The sequence below is a fragment of the Xiphophorus couchianus genome, chromosome 16 (genome assembly GCF_001444195.1).
Source record: "Xiphophorus couchianus chromosome 16, X_couchianus-1.0, whole genome shotgun sequence".
NCBI classification, from domain to species: Eukaryota; Metazoa; Chordata; class Actinopteri; order Cyprinodontiformes; family Poeciliidae; genus Xiphophorus; species Xiphophorus couchianus.
Window position 1 is genome coordinate 20,509,332 of NC_040243.1, and position 18,014 is coordinate 20,527,345.

General features: G+C 40.1%; 1 protein-coding gene across 1 annotated transcript; it reads left to right on the forward strand.

The window, feature by feature from the left end:
- Nucleotides 1-12,093: 12,093 nt before the first annotated feature.
- On the forward strand, nt 12,094-15,856 carry s1pr5a (sphingosine-1-phosphate receptor 5a). Its single transcript, XM_028042633.1, has 2 exons — nt 12,094-12,240; nt 13,380-15,856. Exon 2 carries the CDS (start codon nt 13,664-13,666, stop codon nt 14,786-14,788), a length of 1,125 nt encoding a protein of 374 aa, XP_027898434.1. The 5' UTR covers nt 12,094-12,240; nt 13,380-13,663; the 3' UTR covers nt 14,789-15,856.
- The last annotated feature ends 2,158 nt before the right edge of the window (nt 15,857-18,014 follow it).

Sequence of the window (18,014 nt, forward strand, 5' to 3'; positions counted from 1 at the left end):
CTTATTCCTAGCAAAAGTCCAGGAAAGCATTTCTCCTTTTTTATGTGTTCAGCTACTAACATCCATCTCCTACAGTGAAGCCACTTAAAGTCACACAAAAACCACTTGTACGGTTATTTATACAGCTGCATGGCGAATCAAAGGGAAAATCTGGACGCTTAAGCCCTGCAGTGATGGAATTATGTCACTTTGTTTTTGGAGGGCATTATATGTGCATGCCCACGCTACACTGTGCATTGCTGATGAGTTTGGCTTTTGGTTCTTCAGGTTTCCTAAAGAGCTAAAATAATGTTTCTCCCTCAGAAAGTGGGAGTTGAGTCCCACAGAGCATTTAAAATAAACATTTTTTCCAGCTAACTTGACTCAAGCCTGTGATTCATGAAAAGTACCGAAAGGATGTTTACAAGAAAATTACCTCGAAATTACATGGGTCTATTTAGTCTTTAATAAAACCCAATGGGAGTAAACAAATATTTTTATTTCTCATCATTAAGGTTATTTTAGAAGCAGTTAATAGAAATAGAAATAATTGTTAAAAAAAAAAAAAAACAAGTGAAAAGATTAGTTACCATAGCTACGCAGATGATACATCACTCTACATTAGGATATCAAGTGACTTCGAACCCATACAAGCACTGAACAAATCAGTGCGTGGAGGTGCCGAAAGATAAACAAAAGCAAAACTTAGGTTATTGTCTTTGGACCTAAAGAGGAACGAAATAGAGTCAATGCACATCTTCAGTTATTACAGCTAGCAACTTGAAATCGGGCTCAAAATTTAGGTGTAGTGATGGACTCTGACCTGAACCTTCAAAGCCGCATGAAGACAATCACAAAGTCGGCCTTCTATCACCTGAAGAACATTTCCAGGATTTGAGGACTTACGTCTCAGCAAGATCTAGAGAAACTCATCCATTCATTTATCTTTAGTCACATTGATTATTGCAACAGCGTCTTCACATGTCTGCCTAAAAAAATCAGACAGCTGCAGCTGATCCAGAACGCTGCTGCTGGTGTTCTCACTAAAACCAGGAAGATAGAGCACATCACCCAGTTCTAAAGTCCTTACACTGGCTCCCTGGGGCCTATAGGATAAACTTTAAAGTACTTCTCTTAGTTTATAAATCACTGAACAGCTTAGCACCACAATACATTGAAAACATGTTGTATCAACCTTCCAGACCATATCCTGAACCAGAAACAAACATGGAGAAGCAGCATTCAGCTTCTATGCACCACAAATCTGGAACAAACTTCCAGAGAACCGCAAAACTGAAGATTATCATATCATGCTGATCTCACACCAGAACCCTCTAAAATGGAGAAAATACACCTCGTAGAAACTTTGATTTACGCAACAATTGTCTTTATAATTTTGCTTTGTTGGGTGTGAAAATGATGTGAATCATCTGATAAGATCTGTACGGATGCCTGACCTTAAACGACGCGAATGCAAAAAGGAGACTCTGGATTACCATGTTAGGATGGTTTAATCGCCAATAGAAGTACAGCGATGTCTAAGGACAAAACCGATACATTTCTATCGCTTGTTTACAATAAATCATCTGCACAAGCCGCGTGAACCCGTGTGCTTTTTGGCAAAGTTCAGAAGTCTTGTGTGAGAAGCCAGGTCGTCTATTTTGGAGCGCAGGGCTGAAGGTTTTTAAGACGTGTGATTTAAGTCGAAGGATTAAAGTGAAGTTGAAGTTTCTGAAATGTGAATTCTGCGAAGAAGCATTTCTGCAACTCAGCCTCTCACCCTGTGAAACGTGGGGTGTTTTGATACGTGTGTAACCGTGTGTACACGCGCGCACACACACGCGCACACACTGTGTGGGCGGGTGTGTGGGAGCCCGGCTGAGCTGGTTTAATAGCTTCCAGAGGTTGGGCATGTGTCAGCCAATAAAAACAAGACAGCCAGCAAAATGTTGAGCAATTCTGTTGCTGCATTAATGAGGAGGATATCAACGATCCGGATGGCGGACCTGTTAGGCTGGTTGTCTGTGCTCTCAAATTTCCTAGGAAACATAAAGAATGATTATGAATGATAATCATATTAATCAATCCTTTTTTTTTATCTCAACATCTTTGATACATACAAACCTTAAAATTTATTCTAAATCCACTCAGAGGGCCTCCTGGTGGTTTCTTCATCTCTTTATTTTTTTAAATTTTTTTTCTTTAAAGATCTTTAAAGTGAAGAGGGAATAACAATACTTTTGGTTTTTGGTTTAGTGTGGGATCACTGAAACGTCCCCGGTTTGGCCTCTGCGATGGTTCCCCCCTTACACGGGCCCCGACCGCATTCACAGAGCTCCCTCGTAATGAAGGGTTTCTGCTCGGCATTTTTTGGAGCCGCCGTGTAGCGATTATACTTACAAAGAAAACGTGAAAGAAAAGCACGAGCAAGGGAGAAACGGACAGTTAGAGGAAGTTCAGCCTTACGGTCTGTGTGTGATTCCGATAAGTTTAGCCGGTCAAATATTAACCGTACAGCGGCGAAAGTAGCTTACTGCCAGGTACCGACAACTTGACATGCTGCTCCAATACTTATATCAGTCATGCTGTAATAAAAAGGTGCTCAGTTAGCTTCCAACTCAATAGTAGCCAACATGCTAACAGGTGTCATATAAGAGAAATACAATGCATACTTGTCAAGTTCTGGAAGTTCGGATGAGTCCCAAACTGACCAGTATGCAGTTCGGAAAACATCTGAATATCATCAAAACGTTTAATAATAATAATAGTAATTTGATTCAATAAGTGAGTTCTCTACTTATAAAGTTCAGTATTTTAAGCGTTCATTTCTGTTCATCTTGCTCATCATGGCGTTCAGCAAAAAAAATAAAATAAAATAATTCTGTTCTCACAAACTTCAATATTTCACAAGATTAATGATCAAAGGGGATTTTAAATCCAGACATCTTGTTGTGCTCTCAAGGCCCTGTCCTACAAGATCTCATTGCTAAAAAACAAAAAAATAAAAAAAAAAGAAAGTTGAATGGCAGGAAAACCTGTGATAGAAAAAGTTTGCCTGTCTCATAGCTTTATTTTTTCTTATAAGACTCTATAATACAGTAATTTAAGCAAAAGGAGCCCAGACCAAGTACTGTACAGTGCATGGAAACACTGTTCAGTATACACACACATTTCTCAAATAATAAACTTTTTTGCATTGAACATGAGAAATATTAAAATTTTCAAGAGAGACTAAGACTAAGCTTTTCGTTCATTTCAAAGACGACAATGAACAGAGAGAAAATCCTAAACGCTTTTTAATTTGAATGACTGACAATAAAAGTGACATGTTGCTGTATTAAGATGCTCCTGTATCTATGGGAACAAAGGGTTCAATTCAAACTGATGTGTTCAAACGTGAAAATTCAGCTGTCAACATACATTCACCTTAAATTAAAAAAAATCACATTTTTCCACGTCAATTTTCTAAGCGTGAAAAGTTGGAGAGCCGTGTGTCAGGGAGTACAGCTGATCTGTCCTTCTCACATTATCAGGCCTATTGTTTCTTTGTTTGAGTTGTCACAGAAAATGCTTCCTCAGAGGACGTCAGAAGCTTTATTTTCACTGGAGGTGAAACACTGGGTGAACTGGAATGACTGGCAGAAGGCAACTGTAAGCTGAAAGTCAGAGGCCATTGAATGCAAACAATAGATTGAAGTAAAGGAGTATTTTTAAGCACCTTTAGATCATCAGGGTGACTGTAGCATTACTGTGACTGTGAGTGAATTGATCCTGCTGTAGTTCAGATTCTCAATTTGTACTCATGTACTACCAACCTATATATAAAGAAAGGTTCCAATCTCAAACAAGTTCATTTAAATGATACGTTTTTGTAAAGATTTGTTTTTACTGATTGTGGTTCTGATTCCTCTTTGGCCGGGTCAGCTCTTACAAACAGGCCGGTTATGATGTCTCATCAAATCCAAATAATTATGTGTGACCTGTTGTTGGCAGATATTAATAATTAGAGACCCCACAGAGTTGTGGGTCAACCAGATAATAGAAAACGTCAAGATGGAGGCGCTCAGGAGACATCAGCAGATTCCTGAAAAAAAAAATCCAACTGAGTCCTTCAGATGCAGATGAACTCCCCCTGAATATCTGAATAACTTGAGGTGGAGCAATCCACCTCTTTCTGGTTGAGACTCGTGGCATTTTAAACTTAGAGGACACAACTCTCATCTTAGCAGCCTCACCCATCAGGTGTGAAGCGCTCCAGTGCGAGCCGAAGTTTAGATATGGAAGCCATCAAAAGAACCACGTCCTCTTCAACAAGCTAAGATAAGATCCTGAGGTTCGTAAGGCAGATGTCCTCTGCCCTGGTAAGTATGGTGTGGTTTCAGCTACAAAATAAAGACTATTGTGCACCCAATGGCTGCTACTTCCTCGTTGCAGGAGGCAGAAAGTGAGTGGCCGCTGCTAGCAAATGAAAAGGAGGATACTCATTTGGGTGAGACAGGCTAAGGTACGCTAGTCACCAGCCTTTCCTAAGCTTACATAGCTTAGAAACAGCTAAGATGACTCACCTTTCCTAACTGGTTTTAGTCAGTTCTGGATCAGCTGCAACTGGTTAGAATGAATAAGTAAAAGTCCAGACCTACATCCAATAAAAAATGGCTTGACTTGAAAACTTCTCCTCACTAATGCTCTCCCTCATATCCATCTGAGCTTGCCTGATTATGTCCTACAGGGTGGGCTTTCATCCATAAAAACTACCCACTGGTAACTGTAACCAATGTGTTCTGTTAGAATAAAGAGAAACTTGTTTTTGATGTTCTAATGAGCAATAACAGGGAGCAAGGAGAGCTTTCATGTGGAATCAATCTCTCCTCTCGGACTTATATTGCTCATGAGAAAACCACGCAAACCAGACAAAGACTAAGTATAAAACCCCAAGAGGAATGTTAAAATTTCCCTCAAAATCATCGGGACATAAAACGGGCTCTTCATGACTTTGCCCGCGCCTCGCCCACTTCCACAGAACGGTATTTTCTTTTCCCAGAATCTGACCCCTGGCTGCGAGCAAAGGTCGTTTGCTGCCATGTCGGCAAATGACCAATTTTGAAACAACTAAGTTGCATGACTCACCCCTCCTCGGTCCTTTACACAGCCGGTCATAGATCCCACCCCCGCCCACTCTTTTCTGCCCTCCCCGATGTGGGAACGCTCTTTCATCCAAAGTATCCTTCAGGATGAACTCATCCCAAACCGCTGCTGTAAGAACAGAACCAGCTTTCATGAAACGGCCCCTGTCACATCATCGTGCCCCTGACTGCTAATGTGGAAAATTACACGCGTCAAAGCATGATGTCAGTTCTTCATGAACTACTGTGAGAAAGTTACCGAATGTTAAAAAACAAGACATTTAAAGGAGGATTTTGTCAGTCTTTACAAATTAAACTTTTTGGAAATGAGGAAAAGTTTGACCTTTCTTTGATTCAAGCTTCTAACCCCAAAGGTCCAGCATTAGGAACTATTGCTGTGGCAGGAAAAAAACAGTATTAGAAAAGAATGCTTCTTTATCAGAAGGTGACCCGGTTTGACTTTTTGGAGTTTATCTGGGAATGCAGGAATCTAAATGGGTAAAAAGGTGAGAGGTTAAATGTTAAAAGGAAGGAATGCTGAGAGAGAGAGAAAGAAAGATATGTCTTGAAAAATATGGAACACAAAGCAAAAACAAGGCTGCTTTGGTTTGTGGAAGACCAGAAACATTAAACATTTCTTCATACAGTTTTCTGCAAGAAACTCAAGTTACAGGAGTGATGCCCAAAAAAATATTCTTACTCCTTTGCCTATTTAAATTTCAATGTCACTTCATTTAATTAAATGTTTCTGTCTGACAGGAAATTAAAGCGTTCCTTAAAAAGTATCAATATGGTAAAACGAGTTTGAAATTTACCAAAAGTTATTTCGATTTGGCTGTGGGGAGGAGTTACAGGTCGTTGAGGTTGGAGGGTCTCCCTGACATCACCCTAATCTTTAGCTCCTCCCACAGATTATCTATCAGATTGTATTTCGGACTCTGGCTGAGCCACATTTAAGAACATCATTAAGATTACACCTGTCAGAAAGAATGTGTGTATCAATAATTCTGGCATTTAATGGCAATATGCTATAAAAACAGATGATATAGCCGTTAAGAATATTATGGCAGCACAGCATTAGCTTAGCAGGAGATATAGGATAGCTTTTCCATATCGCTATAGCATATCCATATCGCAAATGTTACAAAAATCCATAAAACGGCTCCATATTTAACCTAAGAAAAAGTTGAAAAAAAGAAAAAAAAAAGATTCAAGATGTGATTGTAGACATTTATGAAAAAGCAGATTGACAGACTTGCATTTGGAACTTATTCAAGCATTCGGCATACCGATGTGAGTGAATCTTTGTGAAAGTAGACAATGTTACCATCAAGTCACTGCTGCAACATTCATGAAACAATATGTAAAGTAGTAGTAGCACCTCTAACACCGAAACACTGCAGGTCTTAATGCACAATTTCTATATTTTGTGAACATCCAATAATTCTTTTTCTCTTTTTTGCATAATTTTCACTCTTGTGCCACAAAGGTTTTCAACTTTTCAAATAAATGCATAGCTTACTTAGAGATCAAATTACGTTCATACGGATGATGCTGGAATTTCAATAATCTATAATGGAGTAAAAGTACCAGCTCCAGACTGACGACACGGTAAAGGAAATAATGATGTTTGTGTTTCCATACAGACACAACTTGCATTTAAATACGGTTCAGTTGCGTCTAATCAAAATGCTCCCCGTTGGCCGTCTCTTCCTGTGTTTATTTGTGCCGTAAATTCCCAGCTGAGCAGTCTGCAGTCATTTTGACCAACTAATCTTGTTTCACCTCTTGACTTCTAACACAAAACATTCCCTTCTTGGGAATAAATTACTGTGCAGAAAGTCTTTTGAGTGGTGTGCTTGGCGGTAACACAAAAGAAAAACTTTTAAGAGTTCCCCACAGGAAAACATAATTAGATGGTTTGCTCTGGTGAAAGAATTTACACATTTCGCTGAACGCTCTGTATGTAAATTACTCTCTCTTTTTTTTTTTTTTTATTGAATGCACGTGGATTTTGCGAAGAAAATGGGGTAAATAGCCAAGATAATTGTTTTATGAGAAGTGCAAGAGTTGAAGTCTTTAGTCTCCATCCTGCTGGTGTTTAGAGCAGAATGCCAACGTGCAGACGGGGCAGATGGAGACTTCAGACTGGGAGGTATTTTGTGCATGAAACATGGAACCAGTGGAAAAACAACATGCCAACATTTCCATGTGCTTTTCCCATTTCCCCTTATTAGGAGCTCAAAGCGAGGTCGCTGCCCGGCACAGCTGCACGTTAAAACAGCGTGACAGCAATAGACGGACTTTGACAAAAGCTGGCTATTTCTAGGATTCCCATAAATCTGTTGCAGCGATATGAAAGCGGGACACTAATCCTGAACTTTTGTACCTTTTTTTTTGCAAATCACGGTGGATTCCCTCCCACTGATCCCACACGATTGCAGGTCATTTCACCCGTTGCCATTTTGTTCTTTTGCTGTACCTGACTTTTTTTTGCAGAATGCCTGGATAGGAATGGATAAGAACTGGGTTCATTCGATTATATACTTCTGGAACTGATTTTGTTTTTCTAGTTAAGTGTTTTTAGAGGAAGTGGGTTTTGGAATTGCAGAATTTGCCCTGCAGTGACTTAAGTTTCACATTTACAAGACAGACCTAAGAACAAATTTTCCCATCATCTCATCTCTCAGCCACAATCGCTTCAAGAATTAATCAGCAGTCATTTCGTCGTAAGTGGTGCGAATTCTAAAATACGACCGTAAACACATCTCACAATAGGTGTGATTTCTGCACCATGAGGAGAAAGGCTTTATTGTGCGATAAATAACACCTCTACAATGTGGTGCAAGGGTTATTTCTGAAGCGAAACAGAAAAGGCCCGCGGGCCTTGCAAGGAAAAAGCTGTTAAGATTTATTAAGACGCAGAAGCCTCACAAGAAAAACAGGCAAAAGTCAAAACAACAGCAAATCCCAAGTCTGCTATCAAGACAAAAGCAGTGCTGACCGACTTCCTCTCTGCGAGTCTAGCTAACGTCACAGGAAGAGGGGGGGAAAAAATCGTCCAGCCAGAGCCCGGCACATCGGACAAAACATACTGAAAGCAGAGTGTGATGGCTGGGTGGGTCCAGACTGGTCACTCTGTTCTGAAAGTACACGGCCTGAGAGAAGGAGGAGGGACGGAGCTGAGAGCCCTGCTGTCATGTCCTTGTGTGTTAACTAACTAGACAGGCAGCACACTGGGCCTCTGTGGGGGATTAGCTTAGCTGCCTCTTAGCAGAGAGACCCTGGGAGGAGAAAGGTGATCCAACCCGATGATAGGATGGTTGGGCCTGGGGGAACAAGAGGTGGGGTGGGACTCCATTCTCCTCCATTCTGGAACTTTGCTACAGACTGCGTACTTTGTTTTCTGCCTAGACATCGTGTCCCTCTTTCCATTTGCTCTTCCTTGCTTTCTTGTTTTTATTCTTTCTGGTATGTTTCTTTCCTTCCTAGTGCAGCTCATTGTGTCCTTCACTCTTTCCTTGTGTCTCTTCTTCTTTCCTTGTATACTTCCTTGCGTCTTCCCTCCTTCATTGTATCCTTCTTTCTTTCTCTTTCTTTTTTGAATACTTACTTGTGTTTTTGAGGTGTGATAATTATACCCAAGTATCTAAATCCTTTATTGGTCCATTTGAACTTTACTTTTTCTTTTAGCTGTGTTGGGCATTCCTCTGTGCCTTTTTTATTTCTGTCATTTCTGTCCTTCTTCAATACATCCTTCCTTCACCAAAATATTGGAAGAAATTTTTGGTGTTTATTTTATTAAGGTGAATGCAAGGGAAAGTTGAGTCTGGAAAGATCTGAAATTGTTACATGACAAATAGTGAGGGGCCCTCTCTAGAAATCCTGTATAGAGGTAATAAAGACACACCCTGGAAGAGCTGGAGATACAAAAATCTCCTAGAGGAATAAAAAATTTATATTCAAGAGAAAATTTTTCTTCGCAGAAATTAAAATCTGGAATGTTAACCACAAATGTGTCAACCATAAAGCCACATAAACGTTTGATACAGTCGCTGATAAACAACAGGGTGGCGAGGTGACTAAGTTACCAAATATTCGCACTGATTGTTTATCGCGCGTCACTCTGTAGTCAGAATCCGGCTGTGCCGTGTGTGTGTCAGACCCCAACGGTGACTTCATCTGTATTTTCTGTCAAGGATATCCCTCTCCTTTCCAGGCACAATGAGCCTGCTTCCTGTTTAAATGAAAGCTCGCTCCACTCCATCACTCACCCGCTCCCGACCGCCGCAGTTTCCCCGGCACCTTGAGCTGCACAGACACTCGGTGATCTGTGGAGAAGAAACGCTCAGTGTTTACAGAGAGTCTGGAAACCGTTCTACTGTGGAAAACATACTATAAAAAAACACATGAGTAAGCACAACAGGCTTGTATGTTTACTGAATATTGTAAATGTTCCACTGAAAGTTAGTAGTGAGGGGGCGAGTGACAGAAAGTGAAGGGCTTTCACTTTCAGATGTGAGACAGAAAACTAACAATCATGCAATGTCATAAAAGTATTTGTTCTTAAGCAAAAGCAATACTCTGCACTTTTTTGTAAATGAGAATACATTTTAGTAACATACCTTCAAATAAAAATGAAGCTACTTTGAAATTTGGGTCAAATTTATGAAAATAAAAAACTGAAGGAAAACAATGTGAACATTAATGTCTAAAACTCCACTGTGTGGCCTCATAAGTTCAATTAAAATCAGAGGGAAGATGTGAATATGTTTGCAAGTATTAAGATCACTGAAAGTTTTTCACATTGTACCAACACAAAATCCTACGTATTCTAGATGTCATGATTAGGAAGTGGAAATATATTGGATTTTCAAAGTTTTTACACATAAAAATCGTAAATCATGTGTCGTAGGTTGATGTGTTTAACTTAATCTTCTGCCCTACTTCATTTCAGACTTTCCTGTTAAGTTTCTTGGTCTTCATGATCCTGCTGAAATATTTGGGATTCTTGGTTTCATGGAAATTTATAATTTGTACATAATGTACCAAGCGCATTAGGGCATAGAATATGCTTTGATATATGCCTGGGGGGGGGGGATCTTCAAAAACAAACCCTATAAATACTATGTTTCCCCCCAAAAAAACTACGTTTTGATGTGTGAGCGAAGGATAATTACAGATGAAGTAAATCTGAGGAGTTATTTTTTGAAATGTGGGCTTTCTGAGCAGCTAAACAGACCCAGCTGCACCACTCTCACAAATATGTTTTTTTTCCCCCCACTGTCAAATGATCTGCAAATAAAACAAGCTGTAAGAAGTCAACCAATAAAAGTGCCACAACAATTTTCATGTTTTGGTAGATAAACAGTGTTTCTGAATAGCATGTTGTACTTTCAATAATTAATACTCTGATTATTGAGATTAATTCTCTCTTTTAGTTTGTCCTCTAATGTTAAAAGGAAACAAAAACTAAAATTTCACAAAAAAAGTTCACAGGTTTTTAAATATATTTCACCCGTTAATGTACAACGACTGTCTTCAGCCAGGTTAGCTTGTCAGGGCTAACAAGCTAACCTCTCTATACAAGCTAACCTCTCTATACAAGCTAACCTCTCTATACAAGCTAACCTCGCTATACAAGCTAACCTCTCTATACAAGCTAACCTCGCTATACAAGCTAACCTCTCTATACAAGCTAACCTCTCTATACAAGCTAACCTCGCTATACAAGCTAACCTCGCTAGCAAATTTAACTTTAGCCTTAGACGCTAAACTGTAGTTAAAGCTGGACACAAACTGAAATTCTTGTTCGAACACAATACCGTTTTCAACCACAAATCTTATCGCAAAATCTAACATGTACGTAAATTATTACATTTCTGGTATAATTTATGTAAACAATTTCTGCTGGGACTTGCTAGCTACTATGTGGGATAAAAGCTACCGGCTAACTGAGGCGACATTTTAATTTAAAGATACTAGTATTGAGTTGTTAATTATTTTAATTATACACTTACATATATAGCCGTGTAATGATGTATGGACTTCCATTCCAGGACTTTACAATATACAAGCTTTTTATTAAGCGCACTGAGGAAAAAGCCAGCTAATACTGCTTCTCACCTGTACGGGTTGAAAACGTGATAAGAGTAACAAACGGTGTGAATGCGAGTTAGTTTCAAAAACATTATGTCTGCCCTTTCCTCCTACAGTGAGACTTTTTTGTTGTTGCAAAGTTTTCCTGTACAGCTTTCTCAGTATACCAGACTTTGCTGCAGACACACAAAACACACGTAAACGCCTTTGATGTAGTCATTTGAAAAAGACTCCAATATAATACAAATGAATGCACTCAAAATAACGTTGACATGTTGCCTTTTGCTTATTTCTGTGATGTCACCAGAGGCATACAAAGCTCCTTTTGAAAAGGTATATAACCTTGATTACATAAAGTTGCAACAAAGTTGAGGGGAGGGGAGAAATAGGAAAACTGATTGTGTCACGTTGCTCTAAACATGGCAAAACATTTAAAGAGAGTTTTGCTGTTATTTTAATCGAAATGTTTACATAAGAATGTTATCAGAATAAATGTTTCTGTGAATTGTTTTATTGTAATGGTTTAAAGTTAATGCCCTTGGAAATTCCTTTAAGCAGTGCAGCTTTAGCTCTGAGATAATCCTGTTGCCAATTTCCCTTTCCAAAGAAAGGAGCTATATCTCTGTCATCCAGCAAACCTGAAGAGCAACATGGATTCATAACTGCTCATTAGAAGCGAGATCAACGCAATAGTCAAAATACACTTGGCTTTTTTCTACAATAACCTGCAAGCCCGGTGACGTTAAACTGATAAAACGCACTGCTCCGACTTTCTTTCTCATCCATCGTCGAGCTTCAATTTGTCCTCGGGGGAGGGGGGGGGAGTTCGAAAGGAAAAGTGCGGGGGTCAAGAAGAAGGAGGGAGGAAAAGCTCGTTGAAAAGCGCAAACACTGAGCCATCCTCCGCATGTTCAGTCCTGCCCTCCTCCGTTCCCACATCGCGCGGTGCGCTCTGATCGACAGACCAGAGGAGCGCAGCGTCCTCCGCCTTCGCAGACTTCTTCTGTCAGAGGATATTTGGCGTGAAACGTTTCCCACGGTGAGTGTGAAAGTCGACTTTTAAAGTGTTTTTAATTCCTTTAAACTTTTTACGCGCTTAGGATGGTGTATAAGAACCACTGTCGTTCAAAAGTCTTTCCATAGCATAAATACATTTCTTTTTTGAAGTTGTACTTGACTCTAAGGGAATGCAACTAACAAAGCGTAATCAATTAGAGCTGAAAATGTTTTCATAATACAAAAAAAAATTTTTTTTTTTAATTCTAAAGAAAAAAACCCAACTTGTTTGGATAGGAGCGCTATTACGCACAGGCGCACGGATACATCTTTATTTATTTAGAATTGTACTGCTTTATTTAGATTAGTATTGTAATAATCTGTTTATGTAGACTATAGCAATGCAAAGCTGGAAAATCATTCCACCAAATCCCAAACATATGTTCAGGAGAATGTTTAATGAATTAACTTTCCCCTTTTGCTTAATTTCGTAAGTTGTTTAAAATAGTTCTAACAAGAAACTTGCCATTTTTTTCCACTTCATTAGTAATGTCAGTAATCAGAGCCGGTCCAAGATTAGATGGTACCCTGGATGGAATTAGGAATTAAATCACACTATTTACATAATACTTTTTTTTAAATTCTAGAGACAATGTAATTTTTCTTACATTTGCTTTTAGTGAGTCCAGAGTTTCAATGCAGATTTCTCTGCAAAGAAAATATAATCTACCTCTTTAGCCTGCAGTAGTCTTGTTCAAGAAATTTGACTCTAGCAGAGTTGACTTCTGGAGTAAATTGAAATTTTAACTTTCTAAAAAAGTCAAAAGTTTTATAGCTAAGGATCAATTCGTAAATGTTTTACACTTATGAAAGTCTGCAGGAATGCCAAATGTTCCTTTATGTCAAATCCAAAAAGACATAATGTTTAGGTTTTTAAGAAATGAGAATTTTGGGACAATTTTCTTTTATACTTTATTTTAAAAGTTACATTTTAAAATTCATTAATCTGCTAGATATATCCAGTACTCTTGAGTGCCCCCTGCTGGCCCGGGGCGGCACCAGTTTGCTTATTCATTGCACCAGCTCAAGCAGTGGTGTGTAAAATTTAAGAAGTCATATTTCCGGTTATTTTCGTCATTGTCAATATCGTCTAAATGCTCTTTTTCTATTTTCGTCATGCAGGCTTCCTGTTATTGCCTCCCAGCGTCCCAGATATCGACCAAAAAGATTCTGGAAGGAAACTTGTGAAACCACAAGAAAGCTTGTCATCAAAGCAACACTTTTTTTTCCACCAGCGTACGTACCAAGAGACGGAAGAATGCCTGACCGCAGGACTCTTTGACACTTTGTGGATCTAACTTCATAACCCGGAAGAAGGCAGAAAAACAAACGAGTCTTCCACTCCTGGGGAACCCCAACATTGAGCCCCGTTTCTACCCAAAGCTGCCCCACTTTCCACTGCAGGAATGTTTAGCGTGTACCAAAACAACCAAGTCCTCATCGAGCACTACACATACACAGGCAAGCTGAATGGGACCAACGGGAAGAAATACACGGAAAGACTCCCACCGGAATCCATTGCTTTTCTGCTGGTCTGCCTGCTTATTGTTGCAGAGAACGCTGTGGTGCTCATTGCCATCTGGAAGAACAAGAAGTTCCACATCCCCATGTACTATTTACTGGGCAACTTGACTCTCTCAGACCTGCTTGCCGGTTTGACCTACATGATAAACATCATGGCGTCCGGTTCCAACACCTTGTACATGACTCCCTTGCTGTATTTCCTGAGGGAGGGCTGTGTGTTTGTCATGCTAGCTGCTTCCATCATCAGCCTGCTGGCCATCGCCATAGAGCGCCACGTCACCATGGTGAGGATGAAGCCGTACCAGGGTCACAAGCAGGGTCGGATGTTTGCTCTGATTGGAGCCAGCTGGGTGCTGTCGGTGTTTCTCGGCGTCCTTCCGGTCTTGGGCTGGAACTGCATCAACCAGCTGGAGAAATGCTCCACCGTCCTGCCGCTGTACGCCAAAAGCTACATCCTCTTCTGCATCACCGTCTTCAGTGCCATCCTCATGTCCATCGTGGTGCTGTACGTGCGAATCTTCCGCATAGTGAAGTCCAACACTCAGCACCTCGCCACGGTTCCCCAGCGCAAGGGTCTCTACCGCAAGTCGCAGAAGTACATAGCCCTCCTGAAAACCGTCACCATAGTCCTGGGGGTGTTCATTGCGTGTTGGTCGCCCCTGTTCATCCTGTTCCTGCTGGACTTCAGCTGTGAGGTCAAAAGCTGCAAGGTGCTCTTCAAGGCAGATTACTTCCTGGGCATCGCTGTGTTCAACTCCCTCCTCAACCCCATCATCTACACACTGACCAGCAAGGACATGCGGAAGGCCATCCTGAAACTGCTCTGCTACCGTTGCCTCCTGAACGCAGACGGGAGGATGAAGAAATTCGGCCTGGCCTTCCTGGACTTCAGCACCACTAAGACGGACGCGGCGTCTCACAGACTGGAGGGTCTGGAGACGACGGTGTCTTCTGGGAACCTTCCCTCAACTATTAAAGCTATTTATCCAAGGATATCCAAGATATAACACTCTGACTCAGAACTGAGAGCAGGCATATGAACTGAAATGTGCTTCTATCTGTGCTAAAGACTCGTATTTAAGCAAACATTGGAAGGAGAAAAACTGTGTTGCACTTTGAAATGGTTCTACTTTTAAATGATCTATGTTTGTAAAGCTGGGAGAAAGAACCGTTTTGTTTGATTTATATTTATACCACTTCTCTATAGATACCCATGCCTTCGTCGTAGCTCAAAGCTTGTTTTTTAGAGCCTAGCATTACCATTGTCAAGACTTTTAAACAAAGCCAGTGGTGATCAGAGAGAGAGAGTTCTGAGAGATGACCGAAATGGTCTGATAAGTTCTTGCAAAACAACAAAACCGAAAAAAACAAACAAGAAAGCCAAGCCTGTGTGTTGACGTTTCACAGCATCTGTAATGTGCATCTGATGATGGGGAAAAACCCCAAGCTCAAGATTTAGGGTTAGAGTTATCTCCCGCTGCCTTTGTAGCATATAATGACACGTTGTCGTGATCACGGAGCATCCACACCCAAAAAGTGACGGCTGCCAAAACCGTTTAATCTCTGCCTTGTGACTTTTGGTCAGCGCCGAGGCCGGGGACATCAGAGGCACTCCTAAGACGTCAGACTGAGGGGCCGGGCTGGGTGGCTTTTCAGCTTTGGAGGTCCCAACAACACATGTAGCAACACATGACCAGTGCCTTAAAGCAATAAAAGCTGACAGCCGAGGCTTGGCGACGCCTTTTTGGCTTTTGCAGACTGGAACGTGGCAGCAGAACGTTTCGGCTTTACAGATAAGTCATTTCTTTTCGGAGGAGGCTCGTCTTTATTCTGTGAAATGATGTGTAAGGAGGACTGTTTTCTTTCTCTTAGTGAAACTTTATCTCAGATGTCCGTACCCAGACATGATGGGACTAATTGTGAAAAAATGCAAAGATGTAATTCTAATTACCTATAGTTAGTATATTTTGTAAATGTGTGTAGCCTCTGTGAGTTGTGTGTTCTTTTATACAAGCCCTACTTAAATTATGCCAGTTTTATATGTGCACTGAATAAACATATGTGAATGATTTTTACATGCAGGTTTCCGCTGATTGTTTTTTTGGTTTTCCGTCTTACACCAGTTTTTCTCTTCAGGACCAACATACGATGCAACATCATTGAATATTTTCTAAAGGAGGGACGATACATCGCAATTCTATTTATTATTAATCGCATGTTTAACAATATCAAACATAATGCAAAAAATTCTTATTCCGTGTAATTACTATTTCATTACATTTCTATTTATACTAACAGAACATTATTATTTAATATTATGTTGAGTATTGTTGAGAATTATGGCCAACCCTGAGCATCCTCTACATGAGACTGTTATGCAACAACGGTGTCTTTAGACAGAGGCTTTTCCCTGTACGCTGCAATACTGACTGCTACAGGAGATCCTTCCTGCCAACAGGCGTCAGACTACACAAATGTTTCAAGAAAATTGTGTTACAAAGTTTAATTTGTGATTAAAGTATTTTTGAATTTTAAATTTAATTATTATTTATCTCGATGCTAGAAGTACTAGTAATATTTATTTTATCAATTTATCTAAAATGTATTAAGTATTATGTAGTAATCCGCTCATACATACAATTTACAAAACACACAATTCAAAAATATATGGACAAATAGTCAATTTAGACTACTCAATAGGAATAATATTAAAACTATTGAGGACATGCCCAAGCGGTGCCCCGCTTTTCTCCCAGTGACCATTGAAGGCAATTTGAGCTTTTTAAAGTACACACTTAAAATAAAATGGAAATAAACAGAAGCTTTATTGCAATATTTCAAGCTTCTGGGTTCATTAAAATCGAAACCTACTCCGACGTGAGCAGAGCGATCAAAGAAAAGCTGAAGCCATATCAAGCGGGGGGCCAAGCTGAAGTGACAAACCACGTGTTAAAGCCACTAACAGGCAGAGCTACCAGTGAAGTAGCAGAATTGGGCCCAATGTTCAGTTTACGGTAAGAAAACCACACACTGGTAGGTGTGATGGTGTGCCTACCCGATTCGGGCTCCACATCCTGCTCTCTCTGAAACTATCGTCATAGAGTCAAATACAGAAAAGGAAGAAAGAAAGAAAAAAAAAAAAGCCACGACTCGTTTTCATGTAAGGGGAAAGATTCAGTTCTCGTCGAGCGGGTCTGAGTGCAAACAACGCAAGCCGCAGTGCCATGTGTGGGAGGCAACAGGGAGGATAGTCTGAGTGTGAGCGGCCTGCTCCAATTTACAGACCTGCAACTGCTGAATCATTGCTATCATATCTTAATATCTACACAGTTAGGCTACAATAGGAAACATCTGGTTTCCTTTGGTTACATTCAGGGTTCATGACATAGATTTCAAACATTCCAGGTAAATGCACAATTAAGCCCACAGGAGCAAATGACGGATATAGTGAGCAAACGTAAATCAAAAAAAAGAAAAGAAAAAAGGAATGGAAACTCATCCATGCGTTCATCTTCAGTCGTATTGATTATTGCAACAGCGTCTTCACAGGTCTGTCCAACAAATCAATCAAACAGCTGCAGCTGATCCACAATGCTGCTGCTCGCGTTCTCACTAAAACCAGGAAGATAGACATAACACCAGTTTTAAAGTCCCTCCACTGGCTCCCTGTAGCTCAAAGAATAGACTTTAAAATACTGTTGTTAGTTTATAAATCACTGAACGGCTTAGCACCACAATACATTAAAGATCTGCTGTTGTTGTATCAACCTTCCAGAACCTCTCAGGTCTTCCGGTTGTGGTTCTGCTCTGCATCCCCAGAACCAGAACCAAACGAGGAGAAGCAGCTTTCAGCATCTATGCACCACAAATTTGGAACAAACTTCCAGAAAACTGTACAACAGCTGAAACACTGACTTCTTTTAAATCTCAACTGAAAACCCACCTGTTTAGAATTGTATTTGAAATGTAATCAATTACAAATTTATTGATGGAACTTTACTTAATGATTGATTCTATATTGCATTGTGTTTCTGTGTTTGTAATGATGTAAAGCACTTTGAAATGTCTTGCTGCTGAAATGTGCTATACAAATAAAATTTGATTGATTGATTGATTGACTTTACCACTCTCACATCATCATGGAGGAATCTTCTACACCACGCCGTTTCAGGTTAGACATTTGTTTCTGTGAATCTCTCCAAAGATCTACAGCATTTTAGTCAGACTGCGGTC

What these genes read in the sequence shown, in the direction of transcription:
- s1pr5a (XM_028042633.1), top strand. Translation starts at nt 13,664, where the DNA reads ATGTTTAGCGTGTACCAAAACAACCAAGTCCTCATCGAGCACTACACA.